A 25,015-nucleotide genomic window follows, 5' to 3' on the forward strand; every position below is an offset into this window, starting at 1 on the left:
TATGTTTGTGATTGTTTAATGTTTATTTGTCCTAGGCAAGAGTCAAAATCCGGCAAGAAAAATGACCCCAGTCACGCCAGTAACGCTGGGTAAGACCGGATGTCTTCTGGGATTATTTCTAAGTTTGCTCTCGTCAGTCGGTAGGTTTAGTGCCGAGGACCGTGGTTCGGAGCCCACGTTAAACAGTAGACCCATAAACCCTCGTTGGTAAAAAGGAGACTTTAAAACATTAAAAAAAATAACTGGAATGTTCCGAGAGTATACATTTCAACCAAAATCTAAAGATGATAGTGATTAACAGGGATTAATTATAAAAACAAGCACTTATTTTTCCCATTATTAATTTTTATTTTTTGATTTTAATTTGTTTCCCTTTTTACAAGTCAACAGAAATTAATCTGATTTGGAACAACAGGATCTCTTATGAATTGTATATGATTATTATAATGGTGGAAAAATATAAAATAATCTTCACTATATAATTGAATAATACATCTGGCCTAATCTACAATCTGAATCTATGGTATAATTATCATAATGATTAGCATTAAGTTACAATCATAGTATGCCAGTGGAGTGAACATGCGAATTTTTAGTAAACTAATTTCTATATATAAAAAAAATTTCAATTCCAACAAAAATCTGACATTACTGTCTGAAGAAACAATCAGCAGCCCAGTAAGTACTATTACTGCAAGTCCGCTTTGACAATAACCCTCCCGCGTTTGAACAGAAAATAAATTCTCTTGAAATAAAACAAAGTCACAAATGTGGCAAATTAATACGATCTATATGGGAGTCAACCTCAATCACAAGGACAGTCTGAAAATCTATTAAAAATTAGTAAAATGCTATTTCATATTACTTCAAAAATATGTAATCAGTAAAGGATACAATAATGTTACTCTGAAACTCATTACATTTGATACCTCACATTTTTTATCTATTTCAATAAGTTTTCATCCTGCATACATAACTTTCTTAATTTAATATTAAAAATATATGACTTATGTTACTTAAAAATAATAAACATCATTAAAACATGATTTTTCAAGTATATATAAACAAACTTTAAATAAATATCTTTTATGCTAACATAATATACTATGACATAATGTCACCAATCAATAAATATACACGAAAGAACATGTATATACTCTATAATTTGATTCCTTTAACACATCCTATTCTGCGAATAATTTCTGTGGTAATGATAATGTGTGTATATGTTTATACATACAGACATATGTTAGAGAGAGATAAATTTCCAGTCTCAAATGCAACTATACATATCCAGAGATATATGTGTTTAAAGAGATTTGATTTGCCTTATATATATGAACAGTTGCAGATAAAACTCATCAACACCTCCTTTAGTATACTTATCATTTTAAACTCATCCCTGTTTTTGGATTTACGTATCAGACGTATCAATGATAAATTGATAATGAAAAAAATCTTTCAGAAATAAACATTCTTATATACATAATATATTTTACATGTTTCGCGTTTAGTCTTGTTCATAGTCCAATGCCCGCAACTAACTACTGAGAAATTGTGTCCTACGTTTCCATACATATATACTATAGGGAGAAATAAACGGTGTTATTTGCCCCATGAACTATTTGTCAGTCGCTAATAATCCGTCGATACTTTTTATTAGGAGGTCGGATTTCGTCATCTTCCTCGAATGTTTCATAGGCGTAGGCTGGCAAAAATTTTTCCAGTTGTTCATCAAAAAATTTCTCCAAAACCTTGGCATCTGCGTATACCTGGGTATCGATCTAATAAAATAACACATATATAATTATGATAAAACTGATCTAAATCCAATTAAATCAATTGAAGTTTAAAACTTTTACAGCTATTAAAACCAATTAATTGATTAGATCATATTTTTATTAACGACCATTATATTCAAATCAAGCGATATCCGCCTGATCTCTCTTGATTACTTATTGTGAAATGAAGTCCAGGCAGCATTTACAAAGAGTATAATTAGATAAATATCAAAATAAACTGAAAAATACTACGCCTAAATTAAGCTCTTTCAACTGTTCGTTTCTATCAAATTTTCGTCAAAATGGAAGAGCAAATGATATATCAAGAGCAGTAAAATCAGGCTCTTTCGAATTCTGGTGTAATCGGTTTTTCTGATGGTTCTAAGACTTCGACACACTACTGCAGTCTGACATATGCAATCTTGGAACTATTCTAAATGCGATGCTTAAAACAAATTCAAATATTCGAGAGCGCATTAAAAAAATATATTTGATTAAAATGAAATAATTAATGCACAGTCGAAGAACAAACCCAGATGTGCAGATTACAATGGTTTTAACGGATTTAAAAATTAATAACAAATAAACTTATCAAAGCCTTCTGTGTCTAGAAAAACATGACCCTAAAAAGTCCATAGGAAGTCACGGGTTATGCAACTGGTAATGAACATGAAGGTGAACGCAGAAGAAAGATTTCCCGAAGATTTAAACTTGAACAAATATTTAAAGCAGATTGGAACTGCCTTGTGTTGGAAAAGAATATCAAACAAAACTTTCATACCTAAAATTGAAAAGTCCTTTAATTTCAAGATAGCAAAAGATAGATATTATAGTTATTCTATGATAAACATTACACCTTGATATTGTATTGCAACTGACTAGTGATTTACACAAATGGAGAGAAAGCATAGGTTATGCATGCATAAGTGCTACTTTTCCATTCTTTATGTTCCTGAAATTGAAGCCTAATTAAATAAATAAAAATATTTTAAGGCCGATCTGGCTTTGAACAGAAACGATATAAATATAATTAAACCCATCGATCAAAGAATAGTAATCTAAGCCTTTTAATCGCTACTTACTTCATTTAAAGAGAAAAGTGTTAATGCCACAACTGAAAATTAATCTATATTGAAAGACCTTTTAAAAGCAGCAAAAAGAAAGATTTACTGAGTTTTTTAAACCCTTGCCTAAAATATTTATTCTATATACATTTTATTATTTATTTTTTATCGTGATGCGCATCCCTTATAATTCTGTACAGATATCGGTCCATATTCGCAGTTAAGAACGAGGAAAAAATTGTATTATTCCAGAGCTCAGTAGGATAAAACTAAATTGAATAGACTTACATTAAAAATGAGTCATGAAATTAAACAATTAAAAAATGACACCATGAGTGAACTTCTGCGTGGGCTTAAGCAGTGCCCCCGCCTGCCCATATAAAATGAGGATGGGAACTGGGCCAGAGATAATCAGGAAAAGGACAAGATATACAGAATACCGCAAGAGAATCTTTCAACTCCATACAGTCGATGACGTTAAATCATTACCCTGAGCCAGACAGGAAAGGCTAAAAATTGCATTTGTCACTTTGACCAATGTTTAAAAAAAAATTAAAAATAATATTAGCGCAAAAAAGACTAGTTTTGACACTATTGCCGGGAAAATATTAAAGGAACCGCCAAGAAAAGCACTAATTAAGATCAACATAAAAATGCTCAATTCAGACTACAATATATACTACAATTGCGGAAGATGGCTGAAGTAATTATGATTCCTAAACCAAAAAAGCCACTTCATGAAATGAATGAATGTCCAAATTATTTTAAAAACTTCGATTGAAAAGAATAAAACCAATCATTGAAGAAAAACATCTTATTTTGAAGCAACAATTTAGTTTCTGAAAATACAATTTTACGACTGACCAGATTCACTGAATATGTGAACTTCAGTGAATAATGTTCAACTCTAGGGTCATACAAAACAATATAAATATCATACAAAGACTCCAAAATATGGCACTATGATATTGTTGATGCTTTATAGCATATTTGTAACAACAATCTGTATAAGGACCCGAAGATAGAAACTATCGATAATGTTATCAAGGACTATGCACAAAGACATCAACAGAGGCTCCACATCTGCACATTAGGTTGTTGAGGTTCTCCAAGTCCTAGATAATAATGGCTTAGTGATTAAAGATTATAGAGAGTAAAACTATTTTACAACGCAGTAATCAACAACATACTCGCATTCAGTAACATAGATGTTAAACTGAAGGGTCTAAGGTAGGATAAGTACTTCTAATTCTTAAAACCACAGCAAATTAAGACAAAAACAAAATGTAACATATACCTAGCTTTACCGAACTATAAAAACTGATACTTACGGGATTAAACAGATAAGCATTTTTAAACATCAAACGCACATCTTTGACTAAATCTTCGATATGTATATAATGATTTTCAGCAGCCCAATTAAGCCGTTGTCTGATCACATCCAACGACATCGGTTTTTTAACAATCTGATGATATTCCACATTCTGAAAGTAAGAAGAAATTGAAATAGTTTCGAAAATATCGTCTTCCTACATTTACTGTACCTCTGGACCAATCGCCTCCCGAAATGGTAAACTTGTCTCGTACTGACAGTACAGCTCCAATACTAGACGTTCGGCAATCTTTCTCTCTTTTAGACTCAATTCTCCCTCCTTTCTTTCATTCAAGATATTTTCTGGTATATCAGCAAAGTTCATACACAGCAAACACTGCCATGTGTCATTTTCTCTGGAATAAAATAATAATATTTAGTTTTTTCAATGTAATTTTAAACTAATGGTATGGTAAACAATGATGAGTGTAATAACTCAACCATAAAATTTTAGTTAATTTTATTATCTTACAGGATAAACGACAATCATTAATACTAGAACTACAGAGTTTTGCAAAAATTATATCATATAAATTGTATATTGGGAATATAAGTATAAATATTTTCATTTGACTTATAGAAGCCTCAAAATATAATAAGATTTACATAATAAAAGATAACAATTTCTGCTTTATTCAACGGCTCCTAAGAAGTTAGAAAATTAGCCCCAATCCTCCATCTCCAAACAAAATAGAAGAATGTAGAAGCAAACTCATGAAAAATCAGTCTATGTTAAGAGAAACATTTCTTAAACAAAGCTACGAACAAAAATGTGTGAATATAATAAGATATATATAATTATAATAAAATGTTCAGGTAATTCTCAAGCACTTACTCCACACTTAGATTTGGAATATGACAACAATGGTGGAAAACTTTGGGGCATTTATCACAACACACCAATTCTCCACCATCCATACAAACTGCGCACCAGTCCTCATTAGGATCATCTTTTCCTGTATCCATTAATTCCGATTTGATTTTAGTCGCAGGCTGTGTGTCACCAGTGGAACTATCCACATGAGGCGAACCACCTGAAAGAAAAAACATATAAGAAAAAAATTACTGACACCGCATTATTAAATAACCTTTCTGTCTGCCTTCTGCCAAGACCTGAACTCCATTTGAATCTAACTTGGCAATGGTGGCCATGAGATCCTTAACAGACTCTTCACAAAACTTGTCCAAACTACGCTCTGTCTCTTGATGACCCTGAATATGATTAGGACTCGGAGTTTTTGGAATTGTAGACGTCACTGTTGCTGGTGCGTTATTCTTGTTTTGCTCTGGTTGTTGACGTAAGGTGATTTTAAAATTGTCATTAATGGTGGGTAAGTTTACCGTTGACCGATTCGAATTAGTTATATTACTTGGGCCATCTGTATTAAACATTATTGATTATACATATGGTTTAACTACATAATAATCATTAATCTTACTTATAGTTTGCTGTGGTGTATGCCACTTTGCTCCACCAGAAGCTGGTGAATATTGAGTTTGAGATCTCTGTTGTGGTAAAACAACCCTATTTTGATTCTGTTGCTGATTTGGCATTATCATTCTTAATTGCTGCTGTTGTCCGCCAAATCTACTTTAAACGTGTGATTTACTATTTCTTTAAGAAGGAAATACAAATATATTTTTTTTAAACAGTACCTGATAGGTTGTGTTCCTGGAAATCTACTCTGGAATTGATGTGGTTGAATAGCTTGATATTGTGATGGACCCGTCTGAATATAAATTGGCCCATTATTATTGGGCTGTAGAAGATGACGCAAATTACTTCTATCCTGCATCATACCTTGTGGATGAGTAGAAGATGATACCTAATTGTATACAATAAATTAAGGTAAATAAATGTATAAAGAATACAATGATACATAAACACTTATATATTTTAAAAAATTTTAATCTAGACTTTGCATATATCCTATTGCACAAACCTGTTGTTGTTGTTGATTCATTCCCAATGAATTTCCTGACATTCTCGGTATTATCGAACGTTGCATCGAGGGTCTTTGCATTCTACTCATGTTAATTTGTTGTGTTAAGGTTAATTGACCTGCTTGTGGAATGTTCAAAGATGGAGGTCCCATGTTCTGCATACGATTATTCATATGGTTTTGTCCTTTAATAAAGTTAATATCAATATTAAATCAAATCTGCAATACATAATGGTTAATAAGAATTTACCAAATTGTTGGGACATGTTATTTTGGGTTAACGCTTGACTTATATTCTGTATGCTTTGCTGCTGATTGTATTGTTGCTGATTGTTGTTTTGATACTGTGAATATGGAGGAGGATTTCCCATTCTAATAGCAACCTGACAACAATAAAGCGTTACTTTTTTAAATAGAGCATTAATTAATTCAGTACTTGTTGCTGGGGCGTTTGTGATTGTTGCTGGGGTTGTGGTTGATTTGTTTGGTAAGTAGAAGGAGTGGGTTGTTGTAGCAATGGACTAATAGGCGATTGCTGTTGCGGCGGCCGCATTTGTCCAGGACTGGGAGATTGATTCGGAGGATACTGAGCAGCTCCAGGAGAAGTTGTTTGCGATGGATATACTCGCCCATCGACAACAATTTGTCCAATTGTTTGCATCACTACAAATGAGAAAAGACAAGAAAACAGACACTCTTAATGAACCAAACTCACTATATTCAACATATTGAATTAAGTTAATATAAAACGAAACTAAGAAATTCAGCATAGTAAAGTTTAATTGCGATTAAATATAAAGTTGTTGAATGATTCAATGTGTGTGCATAATTTGTAATTTTAACCCAATCATTGGCAGTGCTATCAAAAAAATTAATTTGCCAAAATCTGGTCAATTATGAACAGAAACTAATTCTTCTAAGTGCTATATAGCCATTTCTAAATTAGGTCCCGTAGGAAATACCGGATTCCGCGAAATTATTTATTTTTGGCTATTAAATAATTGCACAGTTAGGCACAAATGTTTTAAAATAGCGCAAGAACGAAGAAAAAAAAACTGGTAAGAAAATATTGCTACATATCGTGTTCAGTAGTCCATAAAGTTATTTAAATAATAATATTGATGAAATATTTTATGTTATTTTAAACAAAAAATAGTTCCTAGACAAAGTATGTTGAGTGAAACGCATGAACATCCGATACTTATAAAATAAGTCATTCAAATAAACGTGGTGTAGAAACCTAGTATTATAATAGACACAGTATGCAGAAATTTGGACAAATGAAGTACGCCAATGAAGTATTGTGTCACGCAGATGAAGGTTCGAACTTCCCTGCAATTTCTTTCCCTCTAAATATCTAGAATATCAGTTAAGTCAACATTTCAATTTAACATAATCCTATGTATTCAGAGTCAAATAAACATATTTATATATATTCATATTTCGGAAGGTAACGTTGTTGTTAAATATTGACAATGGTTACATTGACACCATTAAACATGGTCCCATAGCTCTATAATCTTTTGTCATACTATTTTAATTTAATGTAGAAAAGATTAACAAACATAACGGATGCAAAAAGTATGAAAAATACACTAAATAATTCGAATAAAAAGTTCTCACGCACACAGCATACCTACCAAATCTAGGATACACTCAAAAACCCGATGTCATTCTTTGAACACGTTATGTTGCTAGAAAATGCACGAACGAAGTTGTAAATCATAAGATATATTTTGCACTAGTTTTCCTTAAATACCGATTAAAGTAAAAAATAATTATAAAAATTAATTCCTGGTCCTAATGTCCTTTAAAAATATGTTAATTATATAAAACATATTAGACTTGCACAATACCATCAAACCACAATTAAACGTAATATAATTACCTGTTGAAAGGCCTAACACGAAGGCATAAACACATAATTAAAAATTAATAGGAGACGGCCTAATCTGGTCTTTTACTTACTTCTGACGAGTTCTGGAACTTTATCCAATGCCAAATGAATGCGTACTGGAATTTCAGGATTTGGAATGTCTGCCCTTTTGCATTTAATTCTCTTCAAATGTTCAGTTACTTGCTTTTTGCTGTATAATAATGCCATATCACTGCCATTATCCAAAGCATACTGCGTAAATTTAATACAATGATCAGTCATTTTCGAAAGTTGCTCCAACGCTAGTTTTTTCTCTTGTAAAGTTTTTTGTTTTGAGTCACATACTTCTGTGAGCTTTCCAACAAGTTGCTTACCACGTGTACTAATTGTTTGAGTCAATCTATAAAACTCAGTGTTAAATATGCTGTACATCTTATTATTCTTAATTCTTACTTAACAACCAAATGTGTAATTTCCTTGACTAAAGCTTGTTTCTTTTCTGTGATTAAATTCTGTCTATCATCAATAACTTTCATTGCACTGGTAAGTAATGCTCTTTTATAACTAAAATAATTAATTATAATTATTCTTTTATAATACTAAATTACATTACTGCAGTCATATAAAATATCATCTTCAATCATGCTGTTTTAAAAAATGAGATATCAATTTGTACTTAATTTGAAGATCTGCACTTGTTTAACAAAATAAAACAGAAAATGTTTTGGCTCAATACATCTTGGATGGTTTTTTAGTTTAATATATATACCAAATATTCCAACAATTAATAGTTACTGCAAATATTATAGTCTTAAAAGAAAATTTATTTTTAATGGACTGAAATGTAGTTCGGCTATCGAAAAAGCATTAAATTGATTATTAAAGTATACTTCTGAAGGTATAAATATTCGCCTTCACGATACTCATTTAATTTGAATCCTCTTTACATTTAATTTCTTTACACTTTACACTTTATTGATCAATATTATTGGCGTTGTAAAATAGGTTTAATATCTGATAATCTTCTTAATTCTCACGCCAACATCGAAGCCTACAGAGCGGAGCTTTAATTCTTGCACCAATTGAGTAGTGAGTATTTTAGGGTGTAACTTTTGGTACTTGTGCAAACTGCAGCATATATGATTGGAACATCACTAACAAAATTGTTTCATAATTCTTAATAAAATTGTTGGCATTGATATTGCTTGTTGTTTAATTACATAGCAACTGACTGAGTCAGACTACCAATTGACATCTTCTAAGCCTACCCAATGCACACAAAAAAAATTACGTTAAAACAGCTGCAAGTATTTTACCATTTATAATAGTTATTTTTGTTTCTTCAAATTTTACTTTTTATTTTCATTCTTTTCATAGGGTAAAAATTTTAAAACTTTCAAATAGATAAAGTTTAATATTGCGAAGAAATATATAACAGAGCAAGAATGGAAGAATTTTGAATAGATATGTGATTTTAAAATCATCTGATGATTAACCTTTTAAAAGTCAATAAAACAAAAGGTTTCAATTATTATTGGATAAAAAAATATATGAAACACAAAGATTGAAAGTAACGTAAACATTTTTAACATATGTACTTAAATTGTCAAATACAATAACTATGGTTCTGTTACAAATTATCTCTGACTTTATATACTAGTTGCATATTTAAATTATAACAAGCTTAAATCACATCATTTATAACATAGTATATTTAAAAGTATGTTACATTATTATTCAGATGTTTTGTCAACTTGGAATAATTTGACATGAAAAAGTAAAATATTAAAATGGAGAAAGAGGGAATGGAAATGTAAAAATCTATTCATGAAATCATTAAAATGTTGTTTGTCAACTAAATAAAAACAAAATTTCTTATAACTTACCCAACGTCTTTAAGCATATCTGCAATATATTTCTTCGCTTCAGAGGCTATCTCATTTGTAAATTTATATTTGTGTTCTCGGTGTTCAATTAACTGACAATCTCTACAAGTTAATTTGTCACATGTCTCACAAAATAAAGACAATTTTTCATGAGGGTGGTTTCCACAAAACAAATTATTTGAAGTTCCATTTGAAACAGCGTTCTGTTCATTTAATCCTTCTTCTTTTGTTTTTATAGTATGATCCTTAGTTATTTTTAATCTAATAAGTCAAATAAAAATATTCCATTACTACCACACTACAACATAACATTTAGAATACCTTTGATGTGCCTGTACACAATTGTCACAAATAAACTCTGAACAATCAGCACAGAAACTAGTTGCAATAGCTTCATCACTACAGCTACTACATTTTAAATCGGCTTTTGATACTGTATTATTTGTTGATCCTTCATCAGAAGCAGAAAGATCAATTAAAAACTGATTCTCAATTATTCTAGTAGAATCACAATTAATATTACATAGAGGACATGTTATATTATGACCTTAAAAAGCAATTAGAATAAAATACAAGATCATTTTAAACCATTCATTAACTTACTTGTTGCATTTGAAGATTCATTGTGTTCATATAACTTACTATTGATACAACTTGCACAAGAATTATGTAGACACTCTAATAGTCTGGGGTTGTCATTAGGTCCTAAGTTTCGATCACAATAAACACACTTAAAGGTGAATCCTTCACGAGTAGCTGTGGGACTTTCCACGTGTTGCTCCTCACTGGTGTTTGAACAACAACCTTCTTTAGTAACATCTTTTTGAGCTGTTAGAGTACCTCCAGGTTCATTTAATGAATTAGCCAAATGTTCTGACATAGCATTTGTAGTATTGGTATGTAAATAGTTATCCAACATTTGTAAATTTTCATTATCTGTACTAAATAAGTTTTCACCTAAGCTTGGTACTGTAGAATTGAGGTCACCCAGCAAATTTGGGTCGTTTAAAAACATTTTAGATTCAGCCATGGTCATTACACTTTTTCTTAAACGAAAAAGTTTTGAAAATATAAATTAAACAAATTCACTTAAAATCCAAAACATGATAGTCCGAATCTGCACTGATTATAACGTAATAATAATTCCGCGAGGTGGTTGTTTTTCCATAATATTTTGTTTGAGAGGAAATCTTGGAAATTGCTTCATTAAAGTGACAGTTTCAAAGACGCCTTTCAACTTTCGAGGCTAGTTACTAAGAAGGCTGACAAAATTGACAAGTAAATATCCCTAAAAAATACATTTATAAGAAAGGAAGAGTTTCAGGTTAATCAGTAATTTTAATAATATGAATATTTAAAATTAGTAAACCTTCTAAAATTTAATAAAAATTAAAATAAAATAGAAGTATAATTTAATGGATATATATATATATATATATATATATATATATATATATATATATATATATATATATATATTTCTTCGGTAAATTCTTTTTTTTCTTAAGATAATTTTCACCTTCATTTTCAATATTAAAAATAACTCAATGAAATTCAAAATCGAAATCCCAGTGGAATTAATTTAAAAATTATTTTTAAAATATTGAAATGTTTAAATTACTACTTTTGATTTCAACACATTATTATTTACACGTACATAAAACAAAATATTTTAATTTTGAAATTAGTTTTTATTCAAATGTACAATTATATTTTTAAATATTGTATACTGATCCATCACCTACTCTTTTTGCAAGTTTGCTTTTAATCATCAGAATAGTGTTGTCTATAGTGATGTGAATCTATTTACATTATGCGGTGTAGATATTAATTAAGCGAATTGTTTCATCGAGCTTGTTTCAATGTTTTGAGCATTTGTACCTCAATAGTGTGGTTTAAATCAACAATGATTACAGTTTTAGTGACTATAAGAAAAAAAAACAACGTAGAATATTTAGGTTAATATATTAAATAATAATAAAAAAATTGACACTATATGATACTAGTAGTTAAAATTAACACAATTACATATCTTTAAATTCTCCACTGCTGTTAAGCATCAAAATGTTAGGATTTTCCTTTTCAAATTCACTAGGCTCTCTCTCTCTGTCCTCTTTACCCCACTCACCGACGCAACTCATGACATTAGGTTCTTTTTCTTTAGCACTTTCCTCTCGCTTTATATAACATATAAGTTTAAATCAAACCTTATTAAAAGCAGTAAAGTAACTATTCATGACTTACCTGCGTATCCATCTTAGCAAATTTATCAAACATATTGGCATAAACCTTTTTTTCTTTTTGTAACTGTTCCTTTAATATCTTGTTGCATACAGCAAGCTGAGATTTAGCAGCCAAATTTTTGGGATCAATTTTTAAACATTCAGCAAAATCATTATATGCATTCTGCACATCCCCAATGCCCATTAGAGCTTGGCCTCTTCTATATAGTCCTTTTTCATTTTTTGGCTCAATGCTTAAGGCTCGGCATGCTTTAGCTTTAGCATCATAAAAGTTGTTCATTTTCAAATTGCATAAAGTCGAATTCAAGTAAGCTGCCAGTAGCAAAGTCTTTCTTTCTTTTTCTATTTCAGGATCATTATCTTAAAAAACATATCAAAGCTTAGTATAAAAATGTACAAAATGTTAAAGTTATTTAATATGGAACATACCTTTTTCATTTTGCAAATAAGATTCCATTTTTATAAACAATTTGTTTGCAAGATCAAACTTTCCATTCTTAAAGTACTGTGTGCCTTTCCCTTTAAAAAGTTTGCATTGACAAATTATCTCTCCCAAATCAAGTGCCCAAAGATCTTTTGTTTTTTCAAAATTCTTAAGAGTTACGACATACTCCACTAAAGCATTTGGTGGAATATTATAACCGGCATGCCCCTCCTTATCGAAAGCATACTTAGGTTTAATTTTCAGTCTAACACATTCCTTAGATCTTAATTTCACAAGTGATCTTTCAACACCTTCAATTATATTTTCTTCAGAGCCCTCACCAATAATAAATGAAACATCTCTATCTTCAAATACTCTGCCTTCAAATTCACCTCTGATATGAACTAAAAGAGGCCAGAAATAATTTAAAAGTATTGAAATATATCATCACAATATACTATCCACTTGAGAACCATCTTTGGGAGTTAAATAGCCATGTCCAGGTTGTAAAATTTCAACCTTTTCTATACCACCGTCTTCATTTGGACTAAGATCTTCACCTATCCAATCTAATAATTCGACCTGTATGTAATAATATAATATATAATGACATTGCGCTACAATAATGATTACTTGTTAAGTTCAAAATATAATATATTGAACTTACATCAAATTTTAATGTAGAATTTGGGGGGATTTTTGGTGGGTATCCAGACTCACCATAAGCATACTGAGGAAAGCAAGTCAATACAGCTCTTCCGCCCTTTTTCATATTGCTTACACCCATCTCTAATCCTTTTATCACAGTTCCTTTAACATATATTTGTACTTATTGCAGTTAATTCATGTATATAATGTTACTACCTTGTGCTAAAGTAAATACCAAAGGCTGCTTTCGGTCATAACTTGAATCAAATTTTGTACCATCCTCAAATGTACCCGTATAATGTATTTTAACTTTAGATCCACTTACTGGGAATGTTCCGGATCCTTCCTTTATTGTTTCAATTACTAGACTTCCACTACCATCCAAGGAAAGATCAGTTTTATTATACGTATCGGATATTAAACGCATTTTAATATAATTAAATAGTCCTTATTAATGCGAAATAATGGTCTTCTATATAATTGAAATCCTACAGTATTTATTTAATCGATAAATTATTATCGGGCATAAATAAAATTGAAAACCTCTAGATGATTATAAAACCACAAAAAAATATATTATTCTTTTAGAGCGGTTTAAATGACCGTGTAAACCATATCCTACTAAAGTGAATATTTTTGTTTTTATAATGAAGATGTATATAAAAAATAAATATAGAAATGTCAGTTGAAATTTAAGGTTATGCTTTAATAATAATTTCATTAAATTAGAATCTAAAACATTACTCATCAAGGTGGTTTTCATATTTATTTATATATTATACAAAAACATAAACTCCTTAATTAATTAAGAAATAATTGACCTAGGAAAATTGTTTAACAATCCATTTATAAAAGTACTTATATAAAAAATTTAAATCTAGGAACATTTACTTTTGATTGGTGATATATTTGGTCTGTGGCATTTGACAAAAGGCACATGCGCGATAACCTACAATTTGGGCTTCAGCCATTTATGTTGATCGCAATTTCGAGGTGTAAAAACGAAATAATTTTCAGGTAATTCTGAATAATTTACCAAGGATTTTTGTCAATTTAGTAGTGACACAACGAATACTATATAAAAGACGGATGATCTTTGTATCCCATTTTGAGCAATTTTTTCTTATGAAAAAATTGCCACCTAGATTCGCCTTGGGGCCCTACTGACACTTGTATCATCATGATTGCTTTACCACTTTAATTAAAATGATGTTTGTGACAATAAACATGTATTTAATCTTTCTTGTTGGTTGATAAATAATTTAGTTTTAGATATTTTGGATATCTATAAATAGTTGCCTCCATATTGAGACTTTTTACATTGCCCTATTAAATGCCACTTTTTAAATGTTTAAAAGTGTTTTCTGTGGCTAATTTGATTTGTATATCATTTATTTTAGTATGACTGACTCAATGACTTTTGGTCCTGACTGGATTCGTAATCTATCATCTGATGGGAATACTGGAGGAGGAACCAGTACAACCACTCGATGTCAGCTAGCTGATTATCGGTAAGTATGTATATATATATATATATATATATTATATATATATATATATATATATATATATATATATACATATATAAGCATATACATATTTATATATATATACATATATAAGCATATACATGTGTGTGTATATATGTATATGCTTAATTTTAATCTAACATACTTTTTAGATATGGTAGGGAGGAAATGTTGGCATTATTTGATCGAAACATAAAACCTCCAAATTATCTCCCCAATTTTAAGTATTTATATTCAGAACCAACATTACCACCTTTGGCATTACTACCAACTACTGATGAAGAAGTAAGTTTATACGATCAAGTTTTATACTATTATTAAAAATAAATAATATAATTAGGTTCTCTAAAATGAAGTATTATGATAACAGAAGTTATTTATATAGCATGTATATGGAATTAAATTAATATGGCTGCACATACAACTGTAAGTTTAATAAGCATCCATGATCAATCTATAATAGTGAATTGAATTCCTATAGATGTTTATACAAAGAGATTAATCATGCATGTCTATTAAGTTTACAACTTTGTGTGTAACAATTGTTATATATTGATAAAGTATGGTATTGCTAAATTGTTTTTTAGAGAGGTATTTGGCAAAATAGACCAACAAATTTGGGTGGTCCTCCAAGAGGCAGAGGAGGATCACTCGAACGTGGAGGTCGTGGAGGTAGGGGTCGTACTACATACCAACCTTTTACTAGAACCTCTAACTATGAAGGTTGGGGAAATGGAGAGCAATCAGATTGGAGTCCCAGAAAAGAATATAACACACGCCCTATGGATAACTGGAGAAGATCTAGAAATAATGAGGAAGATGAAGGTTGGAGGATGTCATCTGGAAGAGGAGCTCTTGAAAAATGGGGTAATATAAAAATAATTTTAGTGTAGTTTAAAAGTATTGTCTTTTATTCCATTTTAATACTTCTGAAGTTATTGATTAATAACTCTAATCATAGGGCGTTCCACTAGTTGGAGGGGTGAAACTGATGGAGAAGAGAGGTCTGGTCCACCTGAAAGAGGTATGCGGCCTAGCTGGCATGATATCAATCGGGGCCAGCTGAACCGTAAGTCATGGGATAACGAAGATCATTTGCCAGAATGGGCTAATGAAAACCCGTTGGAGAGTGGGGGATCATTTGACGACCGAGGAGCATTCCATGGATCAGATGATGAACAGGTCCTTAATGTAATATTTCATTAAAGAATGTCAGTTATTCATTGGTTATGTGTTTTTCAGGGTGAAAGTAAAAACAGTGCTAGGAGAGATGGTTTGCAAAAATCAACATCACAACAACATATATCCCAAAAAACTCATCCACCTTTGTTCCCTTCAAAATCAACAATATCACTGGTCAATAAAGATACAGAAGCTGATAAAATTCAGGAGGTACTATTACATATTAAGTAACTAATATATTAAATTGGATATATTTTTTATCATATATAATACACTATTGTAAAATGTTGAGACAAAAATCACATTCACATATATTTATCCATATTATATTTTATTTGTAGGATAAACCATTATCGTCGAAAACTATCGAAGTGCCATCAAAAGAACATAATTTTACTGATGAGGAGATAATACCGGCGGATGATGTAATTTTGGAGAAAACGCCGATTGAAACAAACAATTTTAAAGAAGCACCAAAAATGAAAGACCCACCAAATGCTACTGAAAACCAGCAACCTATTGTTCAAGTTGAAAATAAGTAATTTAATTGGTTTAATCATAATGAGACATTGTTTTATGATTATTTGATTTAAGGGTGGAGGAAAATGAATTAGAAAAATTACAGGAAGATTTTGTGTTAAAACTAGTCAGTGCTGAGGAGGAAACTCTCAAACAGGGCCAACCACATAATACTTTTGATATATCTAATTTGCCACCACCCCCAAATTTAAGTGTTCCTGGCCAAGAGAAATGGTTTTATCAAGATCCACAGGTATTAAATATAATTGTTTTTATTTAATACTATTTTTAATCACATGTAATAAGGTTGGTTTTTTGAAGTAGAATTAAAAATGAATTATTAATTTGTAGGGCCAAATGCAAGGACCATTTACTGCCATGGAAATGACGGAATGGTACAAGGCAGGCTACTTTGGTCAAGATTTAAAAATTAGACGGCAATGTGATGAAAGATTTTGTCTTTTGGGTGATTTGGTAGCTCTATCTGGTGGTGGAAATCCATTCCAGGCAAAGTATGACTGAAATGGTATTAAAAAATTCAATTTCCTTTTATGAAGTTGATTTATGTTTTAGTGTGCGGTTTCCTGTTTTAAAACTTGACATATCAAAGATACCTGAAGGTGATCTTCTGCAGTATCAATACCTGACACAGTTAGCAACTTATAAACCAACAGCCCCAGCAGGTGTTATGTCAGATACCTGGGGTGCTCTTAATCTACAACAACAGGAACTTGCTGCCCAAAGACTGATTATGCAACAAGTAATTAAGGTAATAATTAATTAAATATCAATTCTTAGTCTTTTTATTTAAGCAGCCGACACACCAAGACTTACAGTATATCCCACAACCCCCGACGAGCAATCCCCTTATGCATATGTTAAGTCAGTTGCAACAGCAGGTAAATAAACCTTTTGAAGAACTAATATTTAGTATACTAAGGAGATTTCATCATTAGGCCCATAAGCTGCCGTCAACTAATATACTGGATAAGCGGCCTCCTAACATGCCTGGTGCTATAGATCCACACATGATTCATATGACCAATTTTTTGTCAATGCAAAATCGATTACCTGGTTCGCTACCCAATCAGTTACCGACAGGTATTCCAGGACCTCTGCCGCCAGAAAATATCCCCACTAACTTGCCTGGTCTATCAAGTGCCCCATTAGGTACTTATAATTATGTTTTGTAGGTTACTTATTACAAAATAAATACAATTACGCGTGTTAATCTATCTTTAAACATACTTGAACTTTGTATCTAGAGCTATGTTTATTTTATTTACCTAGGAACACCAGGAATACCTATATCTACTATACCAATGGGATTAAATAGTGGGCTAGGTATGAATGTGCCAAGACCTAGTTCCGTTGAGCACAGCATGCCAATAGAAAATGATCCCATAGCTAGCTTGCTGAAACAGCTGCATCAGCAAAAACAAAATCAGGTATTAAACATTTTTAAGGCTAAAAGTGTTGATTAAATAGGTAACTTTTGCTTTAGGTTGAATCTTTATGGCCTCAGAATCAATTTGCATCAAATAATGTATCTCCACCTCAACAGTGGTCTGGACCTGATCCTCCTCTATCAATGTGGGATATTCAACAACCTACCCCTGCACCTACTGTAAGATTTTATTTTTTGGAACAATGTAGAGATAATACCTTTTTTTCATTTAGCAATCATCACATTCAGAGCAAAACCAGCCAGAAAGCTCACCAAAAAAACAGCATGAGCCACTACACAGTGAAAAGGAGAAAGCTAAAAAGTCTGAAAAACATAAAGAAAACAAACACAAGGAAGATGATAAGGAACAAAAGAAAAAAAAGAAGGCTGAAGAAGAACAGTTAAAGAAGGTATTAATATCCCTCATAATTAATATCAGTTATTTAAATAGTTTAATCCAGGAAGCTGAAGAGAAGGAGAAAAGAAAGCAGGAACAGCGAAAATTAGAAATGGAAAGGAAGGTAGAAGCTGAAAAGAAGAAAAAAGAGGAAGAGCGAATTAAAAAGGAAATCGAGAAAGCAAAAAAGGAAGCTGAAGAGAAACGTCAAAGGGAATTGGAAGAAAAAAGGAAACTCAAAGGTTTGCACTCTATCAGTAGTGATGTATTAAAATTAAATTATAATGCCGAAACTATAATTCAGAGCAAAGAAAACTAGAAGAAGAAGCCAGAAAGAAAGCGGAAGAAATAAAGAAAATAGAAGAGGAAAGAATCCAGAAAGAAAAAGAACAAAGAGAGAAAGAGGAAAGACAGCGAGCAGAGGAAAGACGACAAGAACAGATTTCTTTAACCAAGAGCGCTCCGTGGTCACAAGCTAATTCCAATCTAGGCTTAAGTTTGGCAGAAATTCAAAAAGCAGAAAAGGAGAAAAAGGCTCAAGAAGCCGCTTTAGCGCAGAAAGCCCTACAGGCAAGTTTGGTCGTTTAGTTTACTTGAACAATCAATATGATCCTTTGCTACCAGGAGAAGGAGCAGAAAATGCTACAACAGCAGCATCTTGAAAAACCAGGCAGTATCCAATTGGGCTGGGCAAAGAAACCTTTAGAACCACGAAAAGTTAAATCCTTGGCAGAAATTCAAGCAGAAGAACAAGAAAGATTAGCTAAGGTTAGAAGTTAATTTTATTAATTTAGTATTTGTTAGCGTCATTAATATTGCTGTATAATTTTAAAAGATTTTTTGTAAATTCAGTGTTATTACCAATAATTGTTGTTTTCCAGAGTATTGTTCTTTGCTACTAGTATTATAATATTGTAGTATACAGGTCGTTTTCCTTCTCATGATCTCCTATGTTAGTTTTTTTTTATTTTGAGCAGCTCAATAATTTACACACGGATCGATGTTACTACGAAAATTATATAATTATTTCAATATAAATTCAGCAAAATTAAAACTAAATTCAAATAATTGAATTATAAATCTCAAATTTAAGGAGCATCTTGATATCATCCGATAATATGTTGCAGGAGGTTTCAGAAGCTAGGCTGCGTAAAGAAAAAGAGGCCCGCGAAGTTCCTCAATTGCCAACCACAAACAGTATTTGGAGTGGACAGACCCTTACCTGGGCCAGCGCGTCCTCGACCAATTCTCAATGGTCTTCCACTGTCAACACCAGCGGCTTTTGGGAAGAACCTGCTCCCAAACAGCAGCCAAACAAACCGTCCAATGTATCTAAGAGCAGTTCAATGTCAACTATTAATAATTCTTCCAAACAGGTACTTATTATTATTTTCAACAAATTATATATACATATATATATTTATAAGATACATGGACATTAATTGTATTAATAATAGAGTATCGATCCGAGGAGTTCAGGATTATCAATAAGTAATTCCAGTCTATACCTGAACTTATCGACAGCTAATAAAAAATAGAGTACTCTACAAAAATAATATGTTAGCAAAAATGTTTTATAGAAAAACCAATATTCATAAAATGATCAGTAAAAATAATACGAAGTTTAATTTAAATATTTTAAAATTCATCATCATCATCAATCCATAGTCGACCCCAGTGAGAGTGTACTTTTCAACCAATATGTTGCTTTTGCTGCCTCATGACAATATTTTTCATTAAGTCACGCTACATTTGGTGATATGGTATCCGAATTTGTCCCTCAATTGTGCACAGAGTGTCACATCTTAAATGAATTACTTTAGTTCTAATATCGGAAATAATAATAATATCTCGGAAAGCATTAAATTACAGATGTCGAACTTTAACAGTGTCCATGTCTCGATGTCATACAGTAAATTTTGATCTTAATTCTGGTATATTCTTTCTTTCTCTCTTCACGCATCATCTTAGAGAAGCAAAAGCTTCTGCAGCTTGGCCTATTAAATTTTCAGAATTTCATTTCTGAAATGGATACCATTTTCTTTTCCCCCATTACTGATCCCAATTGCCTGAACTCCTACACTGTAACTGCATCTCGTTAAGATTTACAATAGTTCCGTCCGTTGTCAATACTTTGGTCTTTTCATAATCAATTCCCAAGCCATATGGCTCTGTAACGCGAAATATATCTTGAAAAATGATAAAGCCTCAACATCTATATCAATCGATTAAGTAGTTCATCATATTAAATGCATTGTCTGTTTTTAAGAACATTTTGCATAATTGCATCCATTCATTCACTTTTTATTGGACAGACATGTCCAAACCAATCTGGGTCTCTGAAATTTGCTTTCAATTGTGCACTCATTGTCTCATCTTAAACAAATGACTTCATTTCCTATGCCATCACGGAGAGAAATATGTGCTAGAATTTTCCGTAGCCATCGCATTTGAAACACCTCAAGCATGTTAGAGTGTAACAATGTGTAATAAAAGAAGTCCCGGAGCCAAGCGTTCGAAATAAGCCCAATTTAGTCTTATTTAATATTTCCACGTATTTCTCTTCCACACTCACCCTAGAGAAGCAAGAGCTGCTGTGACGTGGCCGATTCGGCGGGTTGATTCCAGCTTCTTCTCCTGTATTACTGATCCTAAATACTTGAACTCCTACACTTGTTCTAGCTGGATCCCATTGAAATTTGCAATAGCATGTGATGTGTAAGTTGTCAATAATTTTAGACCTTTCTTCACATGAACGCCTTATCTGTTTTAACTGCACAATAATTTGTAGTGTTGGGTTGTTCTATTATATTTACATTGATCTATTTTCAACACAATCTATGGGTAGAGTTCCAGGCGCTTTTTCTTATGTATGTATGTATGTATGTCCCCTAGAGGCTTAGTCCACCTAATTAGTAATTATATATTCAAATAATGTATTTAACTTATATTAGAGACTATCTATTTACGTTTAGTTATTCTTTGCAATTTCATCTTATATTGCTTTATCAAGTCATTTTGATATTACTGTGCTCCTTATTTCATCACTGTTTCCCCTAATGCATTTAGAATTGGGAAGCCTACATTCTTAAAGTTTCATTCAGTTACTGCCACTCTTCAGGTCACTGTTCAAGTTATCCACTAACATATTAATTTTCAATATATTCGCGATTGCACCATTTCCATTCCTTCTTCTATTTGTCTGATAGTTCACCTAGAACAAAAGTGTTTTTAGAGACAATGCTTCTTTCCATATATCCATACATTTCTTAGTTGTATATCCCTCTCGACCTGCATGTCCATTGTAGTAATTAGTTGTTACACCCCATATCTATCTGATTGAATTGAATATAGGGAGAAAGGCGTAAAACACTCTTGTGTCCATAGTGCTCAGCGATCTAATGTACAGTGTATCTTTCTTTAATGACTGATGATTCTACCAAGCTCTTTAGCAAAAGAAGATTGAAGTGAGCCAAACCACATGAACTTGCATATAAGTGTTTAATCTTAACTTTTAAGTCTAATTCAATTTTAATTTGGAAAATACAATTGAATGCATTTTTCCACATTCGTCTTGCTTGTATATTGATGAAAGTATAACAGAACGATAGTAATAAATTATTTTTATATATTGATTGAAAGATTGCACTAAGCATATCTAATGAAAGACGTAACAAAAAAAAAAGTAGATATAATTCTAATTAATATTGAGTAATTTACTTTTACAGGCACCGCCTCTACCAAAACAGCAAAAGACTAAAACGAAAAAGGAAGAACAACCTGCTTCCAAGAAAAACAACCATAACAACAATATTGACGATGAATTTACTAGTTGGTGTTACAAAGCTTTAGAAAACATTTCAACGAATGTTGATGGTAAGTTAATATAGATAATCTATATTAAGTCCAATATCTAAGAGATGTTTCTTCTTTAGTTCCGACGTTTGTAACTTTTTTGCGTGATATTGAGTCTGCTTTTGAAGTACGAGAATATTGCAAAGAGTACTTAGGAGAAAACAATATGACGCAACAATTTGCAAACAGTTTTTTAGAGAAAAGGCGTTCATTTAAATCGAAAGAATCTCACAAAGATGATATGTGCTCGCCAGCTCCCGCCATTACTCCCGCACAACACAATATGGAATTTCAAGAAGTCAAGGTACGAATGTTAGTACCCAGTTATGTTTCAAGTTTCTACTAAAGTGTGCTACTACTCAAAACCAAGAACACAAATTCAATGTTTTGGGTAGTACTTTCATTTTATAATAATATATAATTATATATTTACAGGGCATATATAACAACTCAATTTGGATTTTTCAGTAACCCTGAAGTATGGGTTATATTATTATAGTGGGTTGGGCGATTTATTTTGTGTATTATTTTTCAAAGGGAATTTATTCCTAACAATTTTAATCATTGGTATATATATGCCCTTTCCATTGATCTTTTGCTGTGTTTCTGGTAAAACTATAATTCCGTGACTGTAGAACATCTGAATTCTCTGGGCGAAAAATTAAACCAGGTGATTTTCAAAACCCTTTTTGAAGCCAACTTTACACTATTAAGAGAGTTTTTAAGAATAATGGAATAAATGGCAGTCGAGCAGGGCAACAGCTGTTATTATTTTTAATCGCCTTGTTCAATCGCATTATTTAGCAGAATAAATGATCTGGCCTTCGAGTAGTTCCTGAACAATCCTTTTCCAATCCCACGAAAAATTTTGCATCGGAGTTTCTAACCATTTGTGAAGTTTCTCCGAGCTTTTTTTGTCACTTTTTTTCCACGTGTAGTCCTACGTGATCCATTCTTCATAGACCATAATCATTCGTTTTAATCGATTTCGTTTCGTTCTCGCAACGATTCACAAATCTAAACTATTACATTTTTGACCGTTAATTCATGTGGAACCCAAGTACCTATCTTCTTTTGGAATCCTTTTGTATGTAAAGGGTTGTAAACTGTTTTATAGTCGAATATTGAGTTTCGCAACGCATGCACAATATATATTGTAGATAGGTAGATCTTGATCTAGCTCGATATTTTCAAGAATTTCATCGGCTTTTTGAACATCGAAATTTCCGGAAACGAGCAGGTCAATTATAACACTAGTCTTCATACCAGCAATTTAATTTAGCGCTTAATTTAAAATCAGAATCTTCATATAGAAGCCCAAGTATTTATCAGAATATTTTATGGGCTCTTAGCTTTCAAACTATAGTATAACTAGATTGAATAAGTATTACTACAAATGTTTGACTTTATAGCCATATGGTGCAAAAAAAACGAAATTATATTTATCTCAACCTTATATATTGAACAATTTGTACAATCGGATCTTGATTTGAAATCCATGAGTTGTAAAGTACGTGTACGTACGTGAGGGGTACGACGAAACCAACCTGTATTGCAGGGGCATTTCCTAGACTATTCAGGAAGATTTGATAATGTGGAGCATTTCTTGAAGATCATTCATGTTTCGGTGTTGTGTTATATGCTTGAATATGTGGAATATTGAAGTGAATGAAAATCTAATACGAAGATTGCTGGGAAATATATTTCTGACCCAATAATGAAAAATTATGTCAATATTTAATTCAAAGTAGGACTTATTGTTTTTTCAAAATATTCTCCGTAAAAATGCACTTGTGTTGTGATCAATTTTCATAACATTTAACCAGATTCGGCTTGAACTCAACTTGAATTCGGCGCCCAAGAATGTAGTGGAGCAAACTTTCTTAGGCTTTTTCAATGGTGTCTGTGATTCTATGTACCTGGTCAAAGTGTTCATAAAAACTTGCATGTTCGTGATGGAAAATAATTCACCTTTTTCATTGAATACTTCTGGCAAACAAATGGCCTTGAACCGTTCAGAATTTACTGAACTAAGTTGCTCTAACGCTTATTACTCTAACCATCAATAAAACTAAAGAAAGGTAACCATTTGCTTTCCGCTGACGGGTATAACTTTACCGCTATATATATATATATATAGAAATATAATACGATAGAAAAAATGAGATGTTACCTTTCAACAGTGACAGTAAGGCATGCTTCCGTCAGCGATAACTGTTGAAAACTTTTAGCCATTAAAAGTTATTTTTTAACTGTATCAATGACGTTAATCTTCTACATCTTTAGCTTATGGGTAACATTGAATTTATCTAAAGTTAACAAAAGGACAAACTATTTTATCCAAATTATAAAGAAATCATTATTTTCTTTTATATTTTATTCCTTATTCCATTTAGTTATATTATAAGATTCCGTCTTTTTCAGGGTAAAAACAAAAAAAGCAAAAAATCAAAAATGCTTAAAGTAGATTCCAGAATACTAGGATTTAATGTGACGTCTGCTCCTGACAGAATCAACGTTGGTGATCGAGATTACGGTGATACTTCTTAATTCTTCGCTATCATTCGAATGATGGCAAGAATAGATATTTGTTAATTGTACCTTTAATGTTCTATATTATATATATAATGATTTATAAGACCGTTTTCTAGTTTAATGATTGCTTATTTATGTGGAATAAATTTTTGTTTTAAATAACCATATTAGTTTTTACATAAAACGCATGTCTTTGATTTATTACAAAACCCCAGCATTTCCTGTCCTCAACCTAAAAGATCAAAGCAGATCTGACATTCAGATACAATAGAAACATTGAACCAACTAATGTCATAATCCAAAAGGATTATAAA

The 25,015-nt window shown here is 31.6% G+C and overlaps 3 protein-coding genes across 7 annotated transcripts; 1 reads left to right on the forward strand and 2 right to left on the reverse strand.

Annotated features, from left to right (window-relative positions):
* Positions 1-324: 324 nt before the first annotated feature.
* On the reverse strand, positions 325-11,179 carry LOC143193714 (E3 ubiquitin-protein ligase TRIM33). Of its 3 annotated transcripts, none has more exons than XM_076400032.1 (15): positions 10,526-11,179; positions 10,244-10,469; positions 9,923-10,183; positions 8,490-8,600; positions 8,129-8,436; positions 6,597-6,823; positions 6,411-6,543; positions 6,161-6,345; positions 5,874-6,043; positions 5,657-5,805; positions 5,306-5,596; positions 5,053-5,251; positions 4,390-4,573; positions 4,177-4,329; positions 325-1,784 (listed from the first exon to the last, which is right to left on the reverse strand). In XM_076400032.1, exons 1-15 carry the CDS (start codon positions 10,956-10,958, stop codon positions 1,629-1,631), a joined length of 3,186 nt encoding a protein of 1,061 aa, XP_076256147.1. In that variant the 5' UTR covers positions 10,959-11,179; the 3' UTR covers positions 325-1,628. The 3 variants fall into 3 exon arrangements, with proteins under 3 accessions (XP_076256147.1, XP_076256146.1, XP_076256148.1); XM_076400031.1 differs by having other exon boundaries at positions 5,657-5,808; XM_076400033.1 differs by lacking the exons at positions 325-1,784; positions 4,177-4,329; positions 4,390-4,573 and adding an exon at positions 4,837-4,975 and having other exon boundaries at positions 5,657-5,808; positions 10,526-11,157.
* Positions 11,180-11,870: 691 nt separating this feature from the next.
* Fkbp59 (FK506-binding protein 59kD) lies at positions 11,871-13,925 on the reverse strand. Its single transcript, XM_076401255.1, has 6 exons — positions 13,454-13,925; positions 13,257-13,399; positions 13,048-13,171; positions 12,595-12,993; positions 12,167-12,525; positions 11,871-12,099 (listed from the first exon to the last, which is right to left on the reverse strand). Exons 1-6 carry the CDS (start codon positions 13,662-13,664, stop codon positions 11,947-11,949), a joined length of 1,389 nt encoding a protein of 462 aa, XP_076257370.1. The 5' UTR covers positions 13,665-13,925; the 3' UTR covers positions 11,871-11,946.
* A 222-nt stretch (positions 13,926-14,147) lies between these two features.
* On the forward strand, positions 14,148-24,885 carry Gyf (GIGYF family protein Gyf). 3 transcript variants are annotated; one of them, XM_076401224.1, is made up of 22 exons: positions 14,148-14,254; positions 14,638-14,748; positions 14,919-15,051; positions 15,354-15,633; positions 15,728-15,948; positions 16,009-16,158; positions 16,290-16,486; positions 16,543-16,720; positions 16,819-16,979; positions 17,041-17,227; positions 17,280-17,366; positions 17,424-17,637; positions 17,758-17,915; positions 17,972-18,094; positions 18,148-18,324; positions 18,376-18,553; positions 18,616-18,881; positions 18,936-19,079; positions 19,439-19,687; positions 22,040-22,187; positions 22,247-22,478; positions 24,591-24,885. In XM_076401224.1, the coding sequence occupies exons 1-22, from the start codon at positions 14,175-14,177 to the stop codon at positions 24,631-24,633; spliced, it is 3,717 nt and encodes a 1,238-aa protein (XP_076257339.1). In that variant the 5' UTR covers positions 14,148-14,174; the 3' UTR covers positions 24,634-24,885. The 3 variants fall into 3 exon arrangements, with proteins under 3 accessions (XP_076257339.1, XP_076257337.1, XP_076257338.1); XM_076401222.1 differs by having other exon boundaries at positions 22,247-22,470; XM_076401223.1 differs by having other exon boundaries at positions 17,283-17,366; positions 22,247-22,470.
* Positions 24,886-25,015: the final 130 nt, after the last annotated feature.

The sequence above is a fragment of the Rhynchophorus ferrugineus genome, unplaced genomic scaffold, assembly GCF_030347505.1.
Source record: "Rhynchophorus ferrugineus isolate W39M unplaced genomic scaffold, kcgeb_rfMv2 rfM3, whole genome shotgun sequence".
Classification (NCBI taxonomy): domain Eukaryota; kingdom Metazoa; phylum Arthropoda; class Insecta; order Coleoptera; family Curculionidae; genus Rhynchophorus; species Rhynchophorus ferrugineus.

Excerpts from the sequence above, each read along its gene's own strand:
- LOC143193714 (XM_076400031.1), bottom strand. The coding sequence starts at position 10,958 with ATGACCATGGCTGAATCTAAAATGTTTTTAAACGACCCAAATTTGCTG. Across the intron at positions 10,184-10,243 it reads TGTGTACAGGCACATCAAAG|ATTAAAAATAACTAAGGATC; the intron begins GTATTCTAAATG and ends TTGACTTATTAG. Across the intron at positions 6,044-6,160 it reads TGAATCAACAACAACAACAG|GTATCATCTTCTACTCATCC; the intron begins GTTTGTGCAATA and ends GTATACAATTAG.
- Fkbp59 (XM_076401255.1), bottom strand. The coding sequence starts at position 13,664 with ATGCGTTTAATATCCGATACGTATAATAAAACTGATCTTTCCTTGGAT. Across the intron at positions 13,400-13,453 it reads GGTATTTACTTTAGCACAAG|GAACTGTGATAAAAGGATTA; the intron begins GTAGTAACATTA and ends TATATGTTAAAG. Across the intron at positions 12,526-12,594 it reads TTATTTGCAAAATGAAAAAG|ATAATGATCCTGAAATAGAA; the intron begins GTATGTTCCATA and ends ATGTTTTTTAAG.
- Gyf (XM_076401222.1), top strand. The coding sequence starts at position 14,175 with ATGCGCGATAACCTACAATTTGGGCTTCAGCCATTTATGTTGATCGCA. Across the intron at positions 16,980-17,040 it reads GGAAATCCATTCCAGGCAAA|TGTGCGGTTTCCTGTTTTAA; the intron begins GTATGACTGAAA and ends TTTATGTTTTAG. Across the intron at positions 18,325-18,375 it reads AAGAAGAACAGTTAAAGAAG|GAAGCTGAAGAGAAGGAGAA; the intron begins GTATTAATATCC and ends AGTTTAATCCAG.